Raw genomic sequence first — 17,958 nt, forward strand, 5'->3', positions numbered from 1 at the left:
CCAGCTGCAGTTGCACTCGCCACCCTGTGCTCTGCTACCCCAGCTGACCTTCACCATCTTCTTGCTCCCACTGCTGACGAGGTGTGCCTGGCCTGGCCCTTCGCGCCACGAAGCCCCTTTGTGCTGTGCCGCCGGGCTGGGGCTGGGTTTTGCATGTGCAAAACTCTGGGGTTTTGCAGGAGGAAGGAGAAAGCCTCACAAACGGCCAGCAGCTTCCAACGTGAGCTGCAGAGCGTGTGCTGGAAGTGCCCACAAGCCCTCCAGAATCACATGGTTGTTTTCCTTGCAGAGTCCTAAAATGTTGTCCAATCATTTTGTAAACCCCCAAACCTTATTTCTGTTCCAAAGAAAATCTGCAACTCCGGTTAATTCAGTGGACTTCCCAAGTTCATCCTTCATAGAATAGAGAGTAAATAAACATGTATGGACCGAGGCCTGTGGAAAGGTACAAGGTCACTTAGTGTTTGTGTTTCCAAGACATCTGTGCTCTTTCCCACCATCACCAAGAAGGGCTGGATCAAAGGAGACTAGTGGAAGACCTGGGATTCCTGAGTATAAAAGAAGCTGTACCCTAAGGATAACAAGCACTCATTCACCATGCTGAGGCTTTTCATCTTCGCTGCTGTTGTCCTTTGCAGTAAGTATTGCTGAGTTTTTCCATTAGGCTGGAGGGAGCATACAAAATTTAGAATTCTTAGTAGCTGCTGCTCAAAATAATATGTGTGTATGCAGTTGCTTTAGAGATGATTTTGGGGGGTCCATCTGGCCCTATCCTGCCCGCCCTGGGCTTCCCAATGCCCCATGCCTACACAGACTGACACAACAGGTTGTTTCATTATGCAGAAGAAAATACAATGGGTGTTGGGGCAACAGCTAGGAAAGGAGATGGAAAGAATTCCAGAAGCCCAGATTTCCCTACCTGGTTAGTATATAGACTGATCCCCGACCTACTTTTGAAGGGGCACGATCCAGAAATAGGTTTTTGCTCACTGAAAGAAAAGACTCAAACTGTCTGCTCACTTCAACAACATGGACCAGTGGTTTTCAACCTTTTGCAAGGGTTCCCCAGTAAAAGGTTTTAGTCAAAGGAAAAGGATGCTCTGGATTTCCCTGCCCAAGGCCCAGAACCTATGTTCCCCCTAAGGTGCACATGTGTGATCTTTGATTGCTTCCTGTCTTGGATGCTTTGTAGATGGCGCTTATTTTAATGTATGAATGGCTGATTGGTCAGAGTGCCACACCTCTAGGAATTCTCTTGCATTTGGGGATCAGGGTTGGTCTGAGATGTCTACAGTTTCTTGGCTGAAATTGTAGTTGAACCTGTCTTGAATTTGGTTGAACTTGTTAGACAATAGATAACATAAATTCCTGCTTATTGTTCATCTTTTTCTCTCTCTCTCTCCCTACAACTGCCTGTCTTTTGTCTCATTTTTGCCAGTGAAATGTTCTTGATGTTTGCTGGTATTTAATCAATAAACATCAAGCTATATTTTTGCCAGCTGAACTGAGTGGCATGTGTGCTTGCTCTGCTCTGGATAAAGGAATTGACTGGGTGTGCGCTGGGGAGCGAGAGCCTTGGCTTGCCACACATCTGGGGAAGTGCAGCTTTGCGTTCCACCGAGATGCTTCTGCATCCCACTTATGGGGTCCATACCGATGTTTGAGAGACATTGTGTTAGATAACAGGAATACCCCTTCATGTCTCCCTTCCCTCAAAGTGGGTACCTTAACTTGCTCAGGTGGAGTATGTTGACAAGCAAAAGAAAGTGTGAAAAAGCAGACAATGTCAGGTGGAATTGGACCACACCCCCTCATGATGTCCCTTGCAGAGTCACTCCTTTCAATACAAAAGCTTTTATAGCTTGTAATGGTATGGATGGTGTACTCATGGAAGGTGATCTCTCATGATCTATTCTTGGGTTCTTTCAAGTTGCCATTTAAAAAACAATTTTTTAAATATCTCTTGAGCTTATGCTGCTGACATCCTTTTACTCTTAAAGGCTACTGCTCAGAGGAAACACAAGTGAAAAATGGACGTGTTGTTGGGGGCCAAGAGGCAAAGAAGCATTCATGGCCATCACAGGTAAAAACAAATTTCTTTCCAGGAACTGAAGGCTATATTTTCCACCTTTTGCATTTTAATAGGTGGAGAAAACAGGGATAAAGTGGGAAACAAGTTTCAAGTGGAAAACAAAGGGGAAAAGATTCTGGAACAAGCAGAAAAAAGGTTGCAGATCCTTTCTTCTCCAACTGCTTCCACTTTTGCTTCAAATTTGCAATCTCTGTTATTTGCAGCAACTGCTGCAGTTGTTCAGGCAATGTGGGTTGTGTGTAGTCTGAGCCAGATTCCTTCCAAAAGCAAAACAACATTGTGCTGGAAGGCGAGGAGAGAAAAATAAAATGTTGTCTTTGAGCTTTTCCACATGGCAGCAGTACAGTGCTGCCATCCAGTGTGGGCGCCATCAGGAAGTATGCCAGCATGAAGAAGTGCCTCAACAACAGAGCAGAACCAGGTTCTGTCTGCAGAAGAAGCAATGAAGGAGGAGGCAGAGAGAGGCTGGGTGGGACCCTCAGGGCAGGAGACGGAGGCCTGCCCAGTCGGCTAGTAGAAGCAGGCCAGGTGCCTGTTCCAAATTTTCCTTAATACGAAGCACCGCAGCCAATGCGTACAGCTTAGGTTGTGCCAGAAGAAGGTGGAAAATACCCCTTTAAAACTGGATCAGGAAAATATGAGTTCAAACTCAGGTTGGCAGTGCCTTGAAGACAACATCCGTTCACATCTTCTAGATACAGTTGTCGAGACATCTCCAATCCGCATTTACTCAGTCATGCAGAACGAACCTTTTGAATCATGGGTTTGGAAGGAAACCTTTAGGCCTCTGAATCCAATTTCCTATTTGGTGCAGGAATCCAAAGGAAACCATTTGCAACAAATGGCACTCTATGGAGCAATCACTTTGAAAGCCGTCCCATTTTCAGTATTGGTGGGATGGTCAGCAAAGCATAGTGGTTGGGCATGGACATGCAAGGGGAATCAGCCAGGACCTGCTTTCAAAGTAGCTCTGTAGGCCTTGTAAATGATGCAGTTGCTTTAATAATTTAAAGGGAACAGTTCCTAACCTCCACTTTAATGTTTCTGTCTAGAATACTTTTTGACAAGGAACTCAGGGCTCTCTTGCTTTTACTCTCTCTCCAACTCCATGTGTAGATTTCCCTCCAGTACTCTTCCAGTGGGAGATGGTATCACACATGCGGTGGGACGCTGGTGAAACGAAACTGGGTAATGACAGCGGCTCATTGTGTGGACAGGTAACAGCGGACAAGTAGGCATTCGGGTGTTTTTTCCCCCTGGGGATTTCTTCTCCAGGGAAGAAGGCTTAACACTAGATTGGCCCTGTGCAGAAATGTTTCATCTTGGCTTTCTCAGGATCTGTAACACTGAAAATACAAAATGTACTTTTTCTTCCTTGGGCTTCCTTGGAAGACAGAAAGTCCTCAATAGTAGGTCACCTTTGTTTGTTTTTAAGATATATACCCCACTTTTCATTCAGGAGCAAAAAGTGGAATATGTAATGTTCCCATTTTCCCCTGCAGCAACCGTGCTGTGAGTTTGGTCGGGCTGAGAGAGAAGGTGACTGGCCCAAGTCACCTTCCATGGCTGTGGGTGAACTGGAACCTGGGTCTTCCAACCCCTAGTCCCACACCCTAACCATCGCACCATCTATGATCTTCTGGAGAAGAGAGAAGAGAGGAGGCACTTTGCTCCTCATGAAACTGGGCTAGAAGAGCAGCTGAAATTGATTCTATACATTGGCTTCTTCCAAAATGTGTTTCATCCTTTCAGACTGTTCACAAAGATGATTCAGTGGTGGAATATTTACAACCCTACATCATATGTAGAAGCAATAGTTCCCATCTAATGGAATCAACATAGTTTGATTACTTTTTCTGTTGGTCTGATTAAACTTTCTATTGACCAGTTCTCCCTGAAAGTCCCTACTCACATCTCTTATTTTGTTCACCTTCACCAATGCCTTTCTAGATGTTTTTCCATAGAAAGGAAGTTAAATTCTATGAAACATAAGACATTATGCAGACATGACTTCTGTCATTGGTTGATTTTATTCCAACTGCTTGAGTTCCCCAGGTTACCAGTGCAAAATATTAATAAAACAACTAGGCCTTGAATCCATCTGTGAAAATGTAACGGTATGTGGCCATGACCTTGGGACACAGAACACAGACCCACAGCCTAAGCAACGATCTGATAAGAGGCAGCTCAGTCTGCAGATGGGGGAAAAGCATGGAAGCATTTCAGAAGGGACCCCCCCCCCCAGTTTTCTGGAGAGTAAATGGAAAGGAGGGGAGAAATACTTTCAGTCTTGCAAGATTCTGATTAATGTAACCTTGCAATAAAGATAGCGCTAGTACTCCTGGGTGTGCTTCTTCTCTGGACTACCTTGCAAGGCTGACAGAAAAGGATGGGCTGCAAATATCTTTTTAGCTGTCTGTATAAGTAACATGTTTTAGCTGAGTATAATTTTGAATGAACTCCATCCAAAATAATACTTTGCATTCAAAACTTCGTTTAGTGGAGCATATTCACAGGCTACCAAGTGCTATGAAAGTAGGAAGTGACTCCTAGTCATTATCATGAACTGAATCTCTTATTTACCCCAAGTACTTTGCTACTTGTGTTCAGTCTTAGACAGTGTTCGTAAGTGAAGTTGTTGAAGCTTGTGGAAAGATTCCAAACTGGTAACACAACTCCGTTCCATTTTTTTGCCCTCTTATCTACAGAAGAATGGATTTCCGTGTGGTGGCTGGCGACCACAACATTGATAAGAACGAAGGAACTGAGCAGATCCTAAGTGTGGCACGGATCTTTGTGCATCCAAACTGGAACAGCAACAATGTTGCTGGAGGGTAAGTGGAGTTATCCTGAAAACTGCTCAGTCCTACCCATGTACTTTTTAAGCCAGGGATTCAAAATTCTTTTAGGTCAGTAGGTATGTTTGGGACACTGAGACTTCACTGGAGGTTGTTCTCAAGGAATACTCCGGATGAGTAGGGCCAGTCTCTTAATCTGAAGCCAAACCAATGAGGAGGTTCCTATGTGTGATATGGATTGCAATTATGCGTAACCATTAGAAAGTTACATGCTGAATGTCCTGTACTACTGCCCAGGTTGTCCTTGAAGGCCCTGCTGCAGTTTGGCAGTGGTTTACCAAATTGCCCAAATATTGGATACAAGTGACTTCTAGCCATTGCAAACCACAGAGTCTGTCCATGATTTGCATCAAGTAAATGAAAGAAGTGTCTCTAGTGTTTGGTTATACCTACCATTGCCAGGAGAGCCAGTTTGGTGTTGTCCTAACAACCAGGAAACACACTGAGACAAGGAACTGGTCTCTAATATTTATTGCTAGTACTTAACAGGAATCCTAACAAACTGAAGAAGCGTGGGGAAAACCCAGACATATAACCCCCAAGGGTTAAGGCGGTCCCGATCTGTGTCTCTTTGAATGGCTGAACAATTCATCAGTGCTACGCATGCGCTTGACAGTCTGGATGGGAGCCCCCTGCTCGCCATCCTTACTCATGACAAGTGTCATGGGTAAGGCACCAGCCTAGAAACTGGGAGACCGTGAGTTCTAGTCCTGCCTCAGGTACAAAGCCAGCTGGGGGATTTGGGGCCAGTCCCTCTCTCTCAGTCCTAGGGAGCAGGCAAGGGCAAACCACTTCCAAAATCCTGCCAAGAAAACTGCATGAACCTGTCCATGTAGTCACCAGGAGTCAAGACTGACTTGACAGCCCGATAGATTGATAGATAGATGATAGATAGATAGATAGATAGATAGATAGATAGATAGATAGATAGATGATTGATAGATAGATAGATAGATAGATAGATAGATAGATAGATAGATAGATAGATAGATGATAGATGATAGATAGATGATAGATAGATAGATAATAGATAGATATAGATGATAGATAGACAGATAGATAGACAGATAGATAGATAGATAGATGATAGATAGATAGATAGATAGATAGATAGATAGATAGATAGATAGATAGATAGATAGATGGTAGACAGGGATGATAGATAGATAAATCATGAATGCTGGTTTGGAAACTGCAGTGCTCCAGCTGATTGCTGAAGTCAGTGGGCAATAAGGAGTACTAGTGTGGCATATTTGCCACCTAACCATTTAATATGAAACAGGCCCATATTCTTGTTTCTGACAAGTCTTCAGTTTGTTTCTTCTTTTCTCTTCCTTCTCCGGTTTCTCTATTCCTTGGCAGCTTTGACATTGCACTGCTCCGTCTTTCACAAAGCGCAACTCTGAACACATACGTGAAGCTTGGTGCTTTGCCTCCCTCCGGCCAGGTGCTGCCCAAAAACAATAATTGTATCATCACTGGCTGGGGCAGGACCAGAAGTGAGTATTATCAGAATTCACGCAATATACAAGGGCAAGGTAAGAAGATCATTGCTAGATGGCCCAGAGACATAGGTGCTCAAGTTGTTAGTCCCAATCAATCAATCAATCAATCAATCAAGATCATAAATATTGGAATAAACAAATTGTGAATAAATGTCATCATAATTAGATGAGCATTTGCAGTGGTGGTGAAAATTTATATGGAATTCTAACATATCAGTCTACCAAGACTCAAGCAAGCACTCTGCGAGCCAATATAGATAGATTTCTTTACTGCACTGATACTTGCCTTTCTACTGAGAGTTCAGGATAATGATTAGTGGTTTCCCCTAATTTCATCTCTGCAATAATTTCCCTGTCAGATCGGTGAAGCTAAAAAAGAGTGGCTGCTGTGGAGACCCAGAGAGGTGGCCTTGAAGCAAATATTCAGAAACTGTTACATAAGCAAAAAGGACAAAAAACATTCCTTAAGTCCTGGGAACAGAGATAATATTAGGAAGAGGCTCAGGCTGACTCCTCCCTGACTTGATGGGGTATAGGAGGGAGACAAGGAGAAACACAATCAGACTTAAAAATTCTGTTATTATAGCCTACCATTATAGTACAGTTCTAGTTGTCCTGTAGAGTTGATTTTTGGGTCTGGTCTATCTCATAGGGCTGACAATAGCCAAAATCACCCAGTGAACTCCCTGTCAAATGGAGACTTGAATCTGAACCTTCTTGCTCCAAGTCTAACACCTTCACTTCTACACTGTGCTGGCTGCGCAGATCTGCCATTTGCTTTGCCCTAGCTTGATCCTGATGCCTTGGAAGAGAAAAATGAAGCCAGATAGGCAATCCACCTATCCATTGCATCAAGTATGAGGGACATGTGGCCTTTCAGATGTTGTTGAACTACAGCTACCAGCCATCCCCATGTGTATGGTCAATGGTGAGGCAGTTCAGCAGTATGTCGGGAATGAAAGATTCCCCGCACTACATTATGCTCTTCATCACTGGGAAATTCTCCTTCCATTTCACAAGATGGGAAGTCAAAATGAGGTTGGGGCTTATGCTTCCTGAGCATGCTGACACCATCACTCTGGGCATTTTTGTACAGCAAATGGACAGCTGGCGTCAACTCTGCAGCAAGCCTATCTCCCAATCGTGGATCATGCTACCTGTTCCAGTCCATCCTACTGGGGCTCAACAGTTAAGACTACCATGGTGTGTGCTGGGGGTGATGGCACACGTGCTGGATGCCAGGTAATCTCATGCTACATACACTTGCCATAAGAAGCATACGCATGTTAACAACAGACGGGAGTTTCAGGAAGGTCACCACCTGCCACAAGAACATTATCTAGCCCAGCCTTCTGCCCTGCCCTGAACCACTTCAATCTGGCAGCAAGTGTGCAAATCCAGCAAAGCTAAGCTGCGCTTCCCTAAGCTACATGTTCCCCATTCCTTCGGTCTTTCTTCCTGGGGCTTCGTTTCGGGCCCTTGGTCATCCTCCTTGCTCTGCTCTGCACCCATTCCAAATTCTATGAATCCTTCCTGAGATGGAGCGCCCAGTATTGGTTGCAGAACTTGCGGCCGGGTCCGACCCAAGCAGAGCAAAGAGGAACTTTTCCTTCCTGTGATTTGAACATAATATTGCTATTCTGCAGCACAACACTGCATCTGCTTTTTCAGTAGCCCTGTCATTCTGCTGAAACAATTTCAGCTTGCAATCCTCTACAGCAGGGTTTCCCAAGCTTGGCAACTGTAAGATATGTGGACTTCATCTCCCTGAATTCCCTAGCCAGCAAACTGGCTGGGGAATTCTGGGACTGGAGTCCATCTATCTTAAAGCTGTTCAGGTTGAGAAACACTGCACTACAGTTCCAAGATCCTTTCCAAATGTGCAAATGCAAGGCCAGGTATCCTTCATCCCATATCTGTTTCCTGAGTGATGAACTTTTCCTTATCTGAGAAACGTCTGGCAAATTTACCTTGAGAATAAATCTTTCCAGAATGGGTGATAGGATCCAGTCTGAGGATTTGGTTATTTATCAATTTTTTACTTGCAATACTGTATCTAGGAAACCAAATTTCTTCAAAACAATCATACTTCAAAAGCCCTCTTGCAGCAGCTGCTTAGAAAGCACTATGCAGGACCGCACTGGTGGATCATCTGCAGGCTGCACGTCGCCTTACCTTGGTTTATTTCAGCAGGTATTTCGTGCTTTGCAGAAAAATCAGAGAACGCAATATAATTGGTGATGTAGCTCTCCCATCTTTGCTTTGTATTCCAGGGGGATTCTGGAGGGCCTTTAAACTGCTTGGTAAATGGCAGATATGTCGTCCATGGGGTCACTAGCTTTGTTTCCAGCAGTGGGTGCAACGTTTACCGGAAGCCGACTGTGTTCACCCGTGTCTCAGCTTATATTTCCTGGATGAATAGTGTAAGTTTGTCATAGAATCAAAGAATCATCACATGTAAGGGTGGGATGTGTCTCTACTGATCATTTAGTCCAACCCATAGCCTAGTGCACAGAATCCTCTGCATGTCAAGAAATGCCCTTATGGGACCTGGGTAAAGGAGCAGGTCAGACAGCCTCCAGGAGTTTTCACAGCGAATTCTGTTCAGCTTTGTTTGTTTGTTTAGATAAATGCTATGGCCATCCAACTCAAACACTGCATAAAATATTAGATGGCAGACAGTGGACCAAAACCAAAATGAGATAAAGATTTTCATTTAAAATCCAACCAGATGTAAATAGAAAACCAGAATCTCACATTCTTGCCCCCTCCAGATGGGGATTCCAATCATCTTGGCCTAACAACCGAGGAAAAACCCAGGGGTTTTTTGAAGGCAAAAGAGTTGGGGCCAACAGTGTCTCAGTAGGAGACCATTCCAGACAGCGCAGTTGATCATTGCTAGATGCCACGATTGAAGAATTGTTGAACGATGCAGGTGGATTGCCAGCTTAGCCAAACTTTGTGATGCCTCTTTAACCATAAATAAAATTTGGTTAGAGAGCTAGTTTGGTGTACTGGTCTGTGTGCGTTAGTGAAAGTTTGAAACAATTATTTATTTCCACCAAGTCCTTTCCTTAAAAGAAAGGATTCCGAATACCAACAGAAAGAAGAAGCAATTAATCTGGGTGGGAAAACAATTGTAATGATTTATTTCCTTATTAATTCATTTAATTGCATACACTGAACGTGTTGACCTCATTATAGACCTATAAAACATCCATGGTAAAATATAAATTAACATAAATCATTAACGTAATAATAGTCAAAGCATACCAAAAAGTCACACCCATCAGTAGTGATTTTAGGCCCATGAATAAAAGTTTGATTCATGTATATCAACCACAAATTGAGGGTTGGAAGAAAACTGTATTCCGCAAAGTCAATCATGCTTGTATAGCAACAGTTTCAAGTTGCCATCTGCTATCACATCTCCTGTATGATTTAGTGCATGTCTGCAAATGGCCCAGCCCATTTCCAAAACAAGAAACGACCTACAAAATAGGAACAGAAGCTTGTTCTAGAGCTAAGCCACTCCCACAGGCTGAATACCTTCACTGGGTGGGGTTCCAGGGAGTAAATCTAGTCACTGTCCTTTACCTATAATAACCCTGTCTTTCCAAAAAATGTTATTTTTATCTGCAGAGAGGTCGCTTTGGCCTGAAATACTGAGTATGGATGTTTAAAATGTTTGTATTTCTCCTAAAGATCACAAATATATTTTGTGTGTGTATACTGTATGTATTTGTGGTCACTTTTTTTCTCTTTCAGTTAATTGTAGGGTTTTTAGTGCATATTCGTTCGTTTTTCAAAAAAGAAGAGAGAGAGAGAGTTCCTGTGAGGGCATTTTGATTAGTTGCAAATCCAGAATACTTGCTTGGATATCACATTACCACAAGTTTCATTTGTGACTAGATATTGGCATTTTAAGAACTTCCTTTTCCCCTCGATTAACAGTCTTTTCCTTCTCTTTCTCCTTCTTTCCAGGTAATTAACTCAAACTGAATTTCCATCAGAGGCTACTATCACTGGCTTCTTTATCAAAAGTATGCTACACCTGTTCAGTTTGTAGAAGTGTTGTATCTGGAACTCTTCTGAAAAAATAAAAAAGTTATACATTAGACCATCTGTTCATTACTATTTTATATCTGTGCAATGAAAACATCAGAAATGGAGGAATGTTCTATTGTTATATCAATATCAAAATATCACACATTTTCTTTGTGTTCCCTAATGGTTGATGTTCCCTTGGCTGATGTTCTTTAGCTGTGTAGGACTGTAACTCTCATATTTGTCCATGTTGTCTGAGAATTCTGGGAGTTGTAGTCCCACATATCTGCCTAGGGAAGGCTGGACTACAGGTAGTCCTCGAGTTATGACAATTCGTTCAGTGACCGAAGTTACAGCGGTGCTGAACGAATGGCACTTATGCTCATCCCCAAAGTTACGACCGTTGTAGTGCCCTCGCAGTCACATGAACAAAATTCGGGTGCTTGGCAGCCTGCCTGCACTTACAACCGCAGGGATGCTTCAACTCCTCCCACCCATCTCCCCACCCATCTCTGCCCCTTTGGCCCCCCCGCACAGCAGCACTCTTCGGCAATGGAAACAACGCTGGGGCTGAAATAGAGACCTAGAGCCTTCAGCAGTCTCAGCCAGCTGCCACTACCCCAGGGCCTCTACTTCAGCCCTAGTGCTGCAGCCGAGAAGCGCTGCCTCAAGCCCGCACTGCGGCCAGCCGCCCCAGTGCCACAGCACAGAGCCCCAGCCATCCCCAACTCCCTGCGCTTGCCAGCCCTGCCACACCCAGACGAACTTCACCGTCCGCCTCCCGCTGCTGATGAGGCACATGTTGCAGAGTGCTGGAAAGCATTTGGCCCAGAGAGATCAGAAAAATCACACACCAGGCATTTCTATAAAAATAAATTTATTTACAGAAAGCTCAGAAACATATTTACAAGCTTGTGCATTCACACGTACTCAGAGAGCACCGGGTTGCTTACTCGGCTTACTCAGCTGCAAGGCTAAAAACTAAACAAAAGTCCTGCAAGCTGCCTTCCCATCAGGCAATGCAACTATTAACACCTAAACTGAGGACAATTAAATTTGACCTCTTCACCTGGCCAATGCTTAAGGAAGTACTTAATTACCATGGTAGCCAAGAGCAGAAAAAAAATGCCAACAGCACACCCAGCCTAGCCCTATGCAAGGCAGCTGCTAGCTGGGCCAGGCCTTCTTCCTGAGGCCGCCCATGCCGTTCTCCAAATAGTGCGGGCTTTTCTTGCAATGCTTTGGAAAGCCTTTGGAAAGCATCTGGCAAATTGGTTCCCTGGACCTCTGAAGGTAATTTCAGCCATTTATCAGAGCTGCTGAGAAGACAGTCCACTCTGGTTCAGGCAACTTCTTTCTTTTTCCCCAAAATTCTGCCTTTGATTTTAAAAGAACAAAGTTTTTTCCTATCCAGGAGAGAGACGAGCTGCAGTATCTGTCTTTGCTTTCTGTAATAGAAGTCATTGCCAGTGTCTGAGACAAAGCAATGTGTATTCCTAGTCTGGGAAGCTGGCTGTCATTTCTGTGAATGCAGGTTGGCATCACAGACCCATTATTGAGCCTTCTTCCTGGCGAGATTCATAAAGGACTGACTGGGAGACAGACCATGCAAACATCTCCTGGAGTTCTCATGAAAAGACCTTCCCACCATTCAAGCAGCAGCCACTGCTCAGGACGGCTTTTCATGTGACCTGAAAGGACTAATAGCAAATTAACACCTAGAGTTTGAGTGAAGCTGGCTGCCCTCCACTTGATGTGTCTGTTGGAGAAATGTTGCTTGTCTCTTTCCTTATAGGTAGGCTAAAACCCTATGGAATGCCATAGTGTTAACACCAGGGCAGTATCATAGAAATGCCACAGGGCTACCTTCTGCAGATGAACACCCAATTATGAGCAGACCAAAGCTGTTCTATCCATGCCTAACTCAGATAATCTCTCCAAAAGATCATGGCCACTGATCACTAGGAGGTCCAGAAGAATCACCATGATCACACTGCCCATGTCCCTCTCCCAGCAAAGGTCATCCTATGAAGAATTTGGATATGTATCAGGGAACTAATTCATGGGCTGTTAATGTGGGCTCTCCTTCCTAAAATAACCTGTTGGTTTTTTTTTTAAAAAAGGGGGCCATTGTCCAATTGGATACAATGCAAAAAACGCTGTGGTTTGTGGAAATTGATACAACTGATTTCTATAGAAGGTTCACAGTTTTTTTTCCCTGATAATTTGCCTGATTATTAAAATGGACTTGTGAGACACTTTTTGAATGGGTGGTGTAAATGAAGAGGGCTTCAATTGAAACTTGGGCACCAAAATTGCAGCCCACTTTGCCAATGTGTAGCCTAATGATAAACGTGGTGTCTCTTATATGTGACCATTAGTGTTGCATATTCATAGCAATTTAAATACTGCATTTTCATGTTATTGACAATCTGCTGCTTTTAACTACTCACTTGATCTATTGTTTTCTGTTTTTCAGATCTGCACACTTTTAACTGCTGTACCCCAAGGAAGGGTAACTCTTTTTGGGCAAAGCCACACTTTAAAAATATTTTTAATTAAGAATTTTAATTATAATAGTAAAAACTAATATAAACTAAACTTAGAGAAAGAGAATGGAAAGAATTAAAAGTGCAGGAAAAAAAGGAAGAAGAAAAAGAAAAGAAAGAATATAATAGAGAAAAAGGAAAGAAATATATAAAGAAGTGACTTCCAACCTTCATCACAAGTATAAACAAATTTAATAACTTTACCCCTATAAAGTTAAACAGATATCTCTTCATCCCATACACCATCCCTTCTCTATAAGCAAATTCATAAAACATCAACTTTTCAATCCTGCTGTCAGCAGAAAGTCCATAAAGGGTCTTATTTTAACATTGATCAAATAAACCAACTTTATATTCCTTCCTTTTGCTTAACAGTCTTTAATTCAATCAAATATTTTCATAGGATTTGATTTCTCTTCAATTCTTCTTTATCCCATTGCACAGCCTCTTTTGTAGATCCAATAAAAAAATAGTTTCCAGGTCATTCTCTAGGTTTATCATTTCTTTTCTCTTTTAATTTTTAAAACTTCAGCCAGTTTCTTTCATATATCCAGTAAAGCATCCTTTTCCAAATCGTTCTCTTGGCCTGTCAGTTGTAGTTCCACTTTTGGTACTTCCTCTGTCTTGTCAGGTAAATTCATTCCACATCTGTCATTCCTTCATTAACATAGTCTATCCATAGAAGCAGACATCATTACTGACAGTGTTGATATTGTGGTTATTAATTTCTGGCTTCAGTCTTCAAAGATCTCCTTTAATATTTCTGAAGTTAAACTGTTTTGTGTCATTTTGTAAGTCCCAGTATTAACTGACATCAAGAACAGGCTTGTATCTTTTTTCTTCTAGTTAGAACTGTTAGTCCCCTCTAGTGTCTAGTTTCTAAAAGCATAAAGTTGCTTTTCTTTGTTATAACTTACAATAACCTAAGACAGTGAAAATAAATCTGTTTCCCATGAGAAGCTCTTTATTTTTCATAGTTAATTCCAAAATCTTATAATAAAAGTCAATATTCCAAATTTATCCAGACCTTTAATCTGTTTATAACTTTCTTAGATAAAAATGTTGAATTGAAGACCTGGCTATGTGCCCAGGCCTGGGTCCCAAGCGTGTGAAGGGCCCCATTTCCTGGTTGTGCTGACACTGACAGATTTTAATATCTCTTGGCTGCTATTTTTATTTAATTTCTTTTGTACTATTTTAATTGTTTGACTGTTTTTATGACTGTTAACTGCCCAGAGTCACTGGTTTGAGATGGGCAGCCATATAAATTGAATACATAAATTAAAAAAAAATTCTTATTTAGCTTTTTGCTGTTTATTTCAAATTCTTTAAGTTCTTAAGCTTCTAATTATTTTGCTTTTGTTCAGAGTTGAAGATAAACTCACCCGATGGACTTTTCAAACTTGTCATTCTGAAGACCTATAATAGCTTTAAGATGGTTAATAGGCAATTTCCAAATGATTAGAAAGTGAGGTTTGCAAACTTAGTATCCTTTAAAAAGCTCTGCCATGGTTACAAGCAAGATGGCTGATCCCGTCATCTCCCAGTGCTCAAACTCATGGAAAACCACTGTCCTGCCGTCTCCTCACAAGGAGCAGCCATCTGGAGCACATATGAGCGATCTTCCATCCTCTCCTTATCCGGAGAGGTTCCAAGAATCTGGTCTACACAGCAAGTCCTTGGTCTTTGCTGTGGTCATTGGTTCCACTTTTGCAGAGCCATCTTCAGTTCACCATACCTCCCCCAGGAGTCCACCAACAGCCACATTTTGAACCGTGAAGGAATATTGTGAATGCTCTCATAAGATGACTACCAAGAGCACGGTTTACACATTCATGAACCAGCTGCAAGGCATGTGCAAAAGCTACATCTGTCAGAACAGAACAATTTGAAATGTCGTTTCTCCCCAGACCATGCCAATCTGGTTGAGCCAGAGGTTGTCCAGTGGTTTTCTGAAAGATAATCTTCCAGAATGGACACAGTTAATTGTAGCATCCCAGATGTTGTCTATCAGGCCTGTTTCATCTAGAACACCACATCCCAAACACCACAAACTGCCTTCTGAAAACCATCAGACTATCATCCCCACCACTATTACCACCACCACCATTCCCACTGGCCAGATTACCCTGGTGCAAAGGAGGAATGCAGGGTCTGGAGTACAGACCTCTATTGGCTGTCAAGGTGGGCATGGAAAGGTATAGATACCTTCAAACCATTCTTGATTCCTGGGGACTCTACAGAAGCATCTATGTAGGTTTTCTGGTAACTTAACCAGTCGCAAAATATTCCTTTTCAGAAGGCAAATTGGCAGTCTTACTCCCTGAGCCCCAAAAGTCTCCTTATCACCCTGGTTTCCTTTTGCCCTCTCTGTTTCCTGAGAAAATGGGACCCTTTCTAAACAAAGCACTGAGCTGCAATTGTTCCCTTTACTTTTTGTGAAAGCCAGCAGGGCCAGTGTGTGGTTCAGATACATGCTTGGAAATGAAGATAAGGCCGGTGGCACATTTTAAAATTGAAATAATAAAAACTAAATGGTAAAATGGTAAAATCAGATGCTAAAGGAAGCCTGGTGGTGGGAAAGCTGTATCTGTGGGCCACTGATAAGGTATTTCTTTCTGTTGTGCCTACTCTGATGACTTTTTCGAATTTTAGCTTTAATTTGGCAGAATATAAATGTTATTAATTAAATCAGTGTAGAAGTAATTAGATCTGGTCATGCACAGGACAGATGTTTATGCATAACTGGTTGTGCTATGATAAAGAAGAGGAGGCCCAATTAAATTCCCATCCTATTCAGTGTAATGTAATGATTAGATGGCATCCATTGAAACCACTTTTGGGTATACTTTCTATTTTCAGGCATAGTTTCTGTTGGGTTTTTCTATGACTGAGGCAAATTTAACTGTTAAAGTTCATTACAAAGGGGCCGAGTTTATTCTTTCTATATTCTCTACCACTTCCCCAATCCAGTGCTCTTCAAGATTATGTTGCTTTGAACTAGTTCCCATTTTATCCATGCTGGTTTGGGATTATAAACATATATAAAGACAGGAAATGTGTTTCTTTTTAATTTGTTAATGTTATTAAGGTACTCAATATGCATAGTTTAATTTTCAACATCTTGCAAAATTTCGAACTTTTGATATTCGTGCCAGTTGTGATATACAATGATTCTTCATCCTGTGTTTGTTTCTTGAGTCTAAATGTAATTGTAAACTGAAATTTAGCAAAATGTAGCAAGAAATTGTAGAGAAAACATTGAGGAGATCCAGGCTGAAAGCCTCAAGATTATCCACTTTCATAAGCATTCACCAGGGAACAAGTAACAAGACATGCATTATGATGTCACAATGCAAACACCACCTTTTACGAACTTGCATTTGACATTACAGTGCAAGTACAAAAGGTAATCCAAGAATGGATTAATATTTCAGTTAAGCCAAGCAATCAAAGTCTGAAATGAAAAGGCAAAATCAGATGCAAACTGGGTCAAAATCCATGAAGTCCATCCAAAGCTTCAGTTTAGGGTTTCAAGCAATTGCTCAGAGACGACACCAAGTATGGACTTTGCTTCTCACCCTGGCTCACATCCAAAGGGCAAACTTCATCTCCCAGGCTTTGAGCTTTCATCCAGCTGGACAATTGCTCCACTCAGTCTGCCTGTCTACCTGGGTCAATAGCAGGCAGTCATTCACAAAGACTCTTTCCCTGCAATTCCTCCAGCCACTGATTCTTGACCTTATGCCAGTGTTGCCCTTATAGGCTTAGATAATGCTTTGAGAAATCAGGGTACTAATACTTCATTAACAGGGGGCAAGTCTTCCCAGCTTCTTTATTACTATTTTCAGTCTCTGGGTCTCCCCAGAAACTTTTTAAATTCACTTTCCCCCCCCCCCACAACCTTCCTATTTAAAAACAAACAAACAAACCTCCAGTGATGCACAGTTCACCATTTTCCAGTTCCCTAAGGTTGCAGGGTTTCATCCCAAGCTTCCAAATAACCCATTGATCTGGTTCCTTCATTCTGTTTTGTTCTTTTTTTGTTCTCTGTTTTGTTAAAAAACTTTATATACATATAAGTAGGTTGTGGCACAAGAAAGTTTGAGACACTCTGGGCTCCCAGGTCTGAGTTGTAAACTGGAGGGCAGCAAAATGATACAGAAAATTCTTACTTCTCTAGATTTTTGCCACATGATCTGGTAGCTGATATGTTGCTACCTTTTATAACGATGAGACAGGACATGGTATTATATCTTTGCTTCTGCAAATATAGCAGCAGAAACATACTGTGCTGAAGACGTTATATTAAAACAGAATAAGTACTAGATATTTTAAGGATCTATCTAGCATAGATGTTCTAAGTCTACTAGATCTACCCCCAAAAGTGCCAATCAATAACTTAATGTCAGTGTCTGCAAGAGGGATGGTTTAGATGGAGAGCAGTGACCTCCTGTGGTGAGGCCTGCTAGAACAGCAGCTCTTTATATTATTTGATTGTTCCCCAAAGAGGAAGCAGCCTAAATATAAAACCTTGTCACCTCCGGAACAATCTAAAACAATACTGAAACTCTCTTACCTTCAGTATAGACTAGAAAATGAATGTCACCTCCGACAATTATTTTCTACTTACACACCTACCTCTGTAGATCAGATACTAAGGATTGTGCATGCTTCAAAAATAATGTTACTGAAATAATTGGGGCTTTTTGTGAGTGCAGCATTTCTCTGCAATTCATTAAATTGCAGAGAAATGCTGCACTCACAAAAAGCCCCAATTACATTAAAGCAGCCAGACTTTTCCAGCCTTCCAAGTGAGCTGGACAAAAAAAAATGGTGCTGTTGCTTTAAGAATTCAATTCACCAAAGTTAACGCAACTCTGAAACCAACCCCCCCTTTAAATTAG

At 42.0% G+C, this 17,958-nt stretch overlaps 1 protein-coding gene across 1 annotated transcript; it reads left to right on the forward strand.

Moving 5' to 3' along the window:
• Positions 1–405: 405 nt before the first annotated feature.
• On the forward strand, positions 406–10,573 carry CELA1 (chymotrypsin like elastase 1). The gene is made up of 8 exons (XM_063293768.1): positions 406–637; positions 2,001–2,083; positions 3,209–3,309; positions 4,801–4,926; positions 6,313–6,449; positions 7,552–7,697; positions 8,729–8,878; positions 10,440–10,573. Exons 1-8 carry the CDS (start codon positions 598–600, stop codon positions 10,455–10,457), a joined length of 801 nt encoding a protein of 266 aa, XP_063149838.1. The 5' UTR covers positions 406–597; the 3' UTR covers positions 10,458–10,573.
• The last annotated feature ends 7,385 nt before the right edge of the window (positions 10,574–17,958 follow it).

Source organism: Candoia aspera, chromosome 2 (assembly GCF_035149785.1).
Source record: "Candoia aspera isolate rCanAsp1 chromosome 2, rCanAsp1.hap2, whole genome shotgun sequence".
Taxonomy (NCBI): Eukaryota; Metazoa; Chordata; class Lepidosauria; order Squamata; family Boidae; genus Candoia; species Candoia aspera.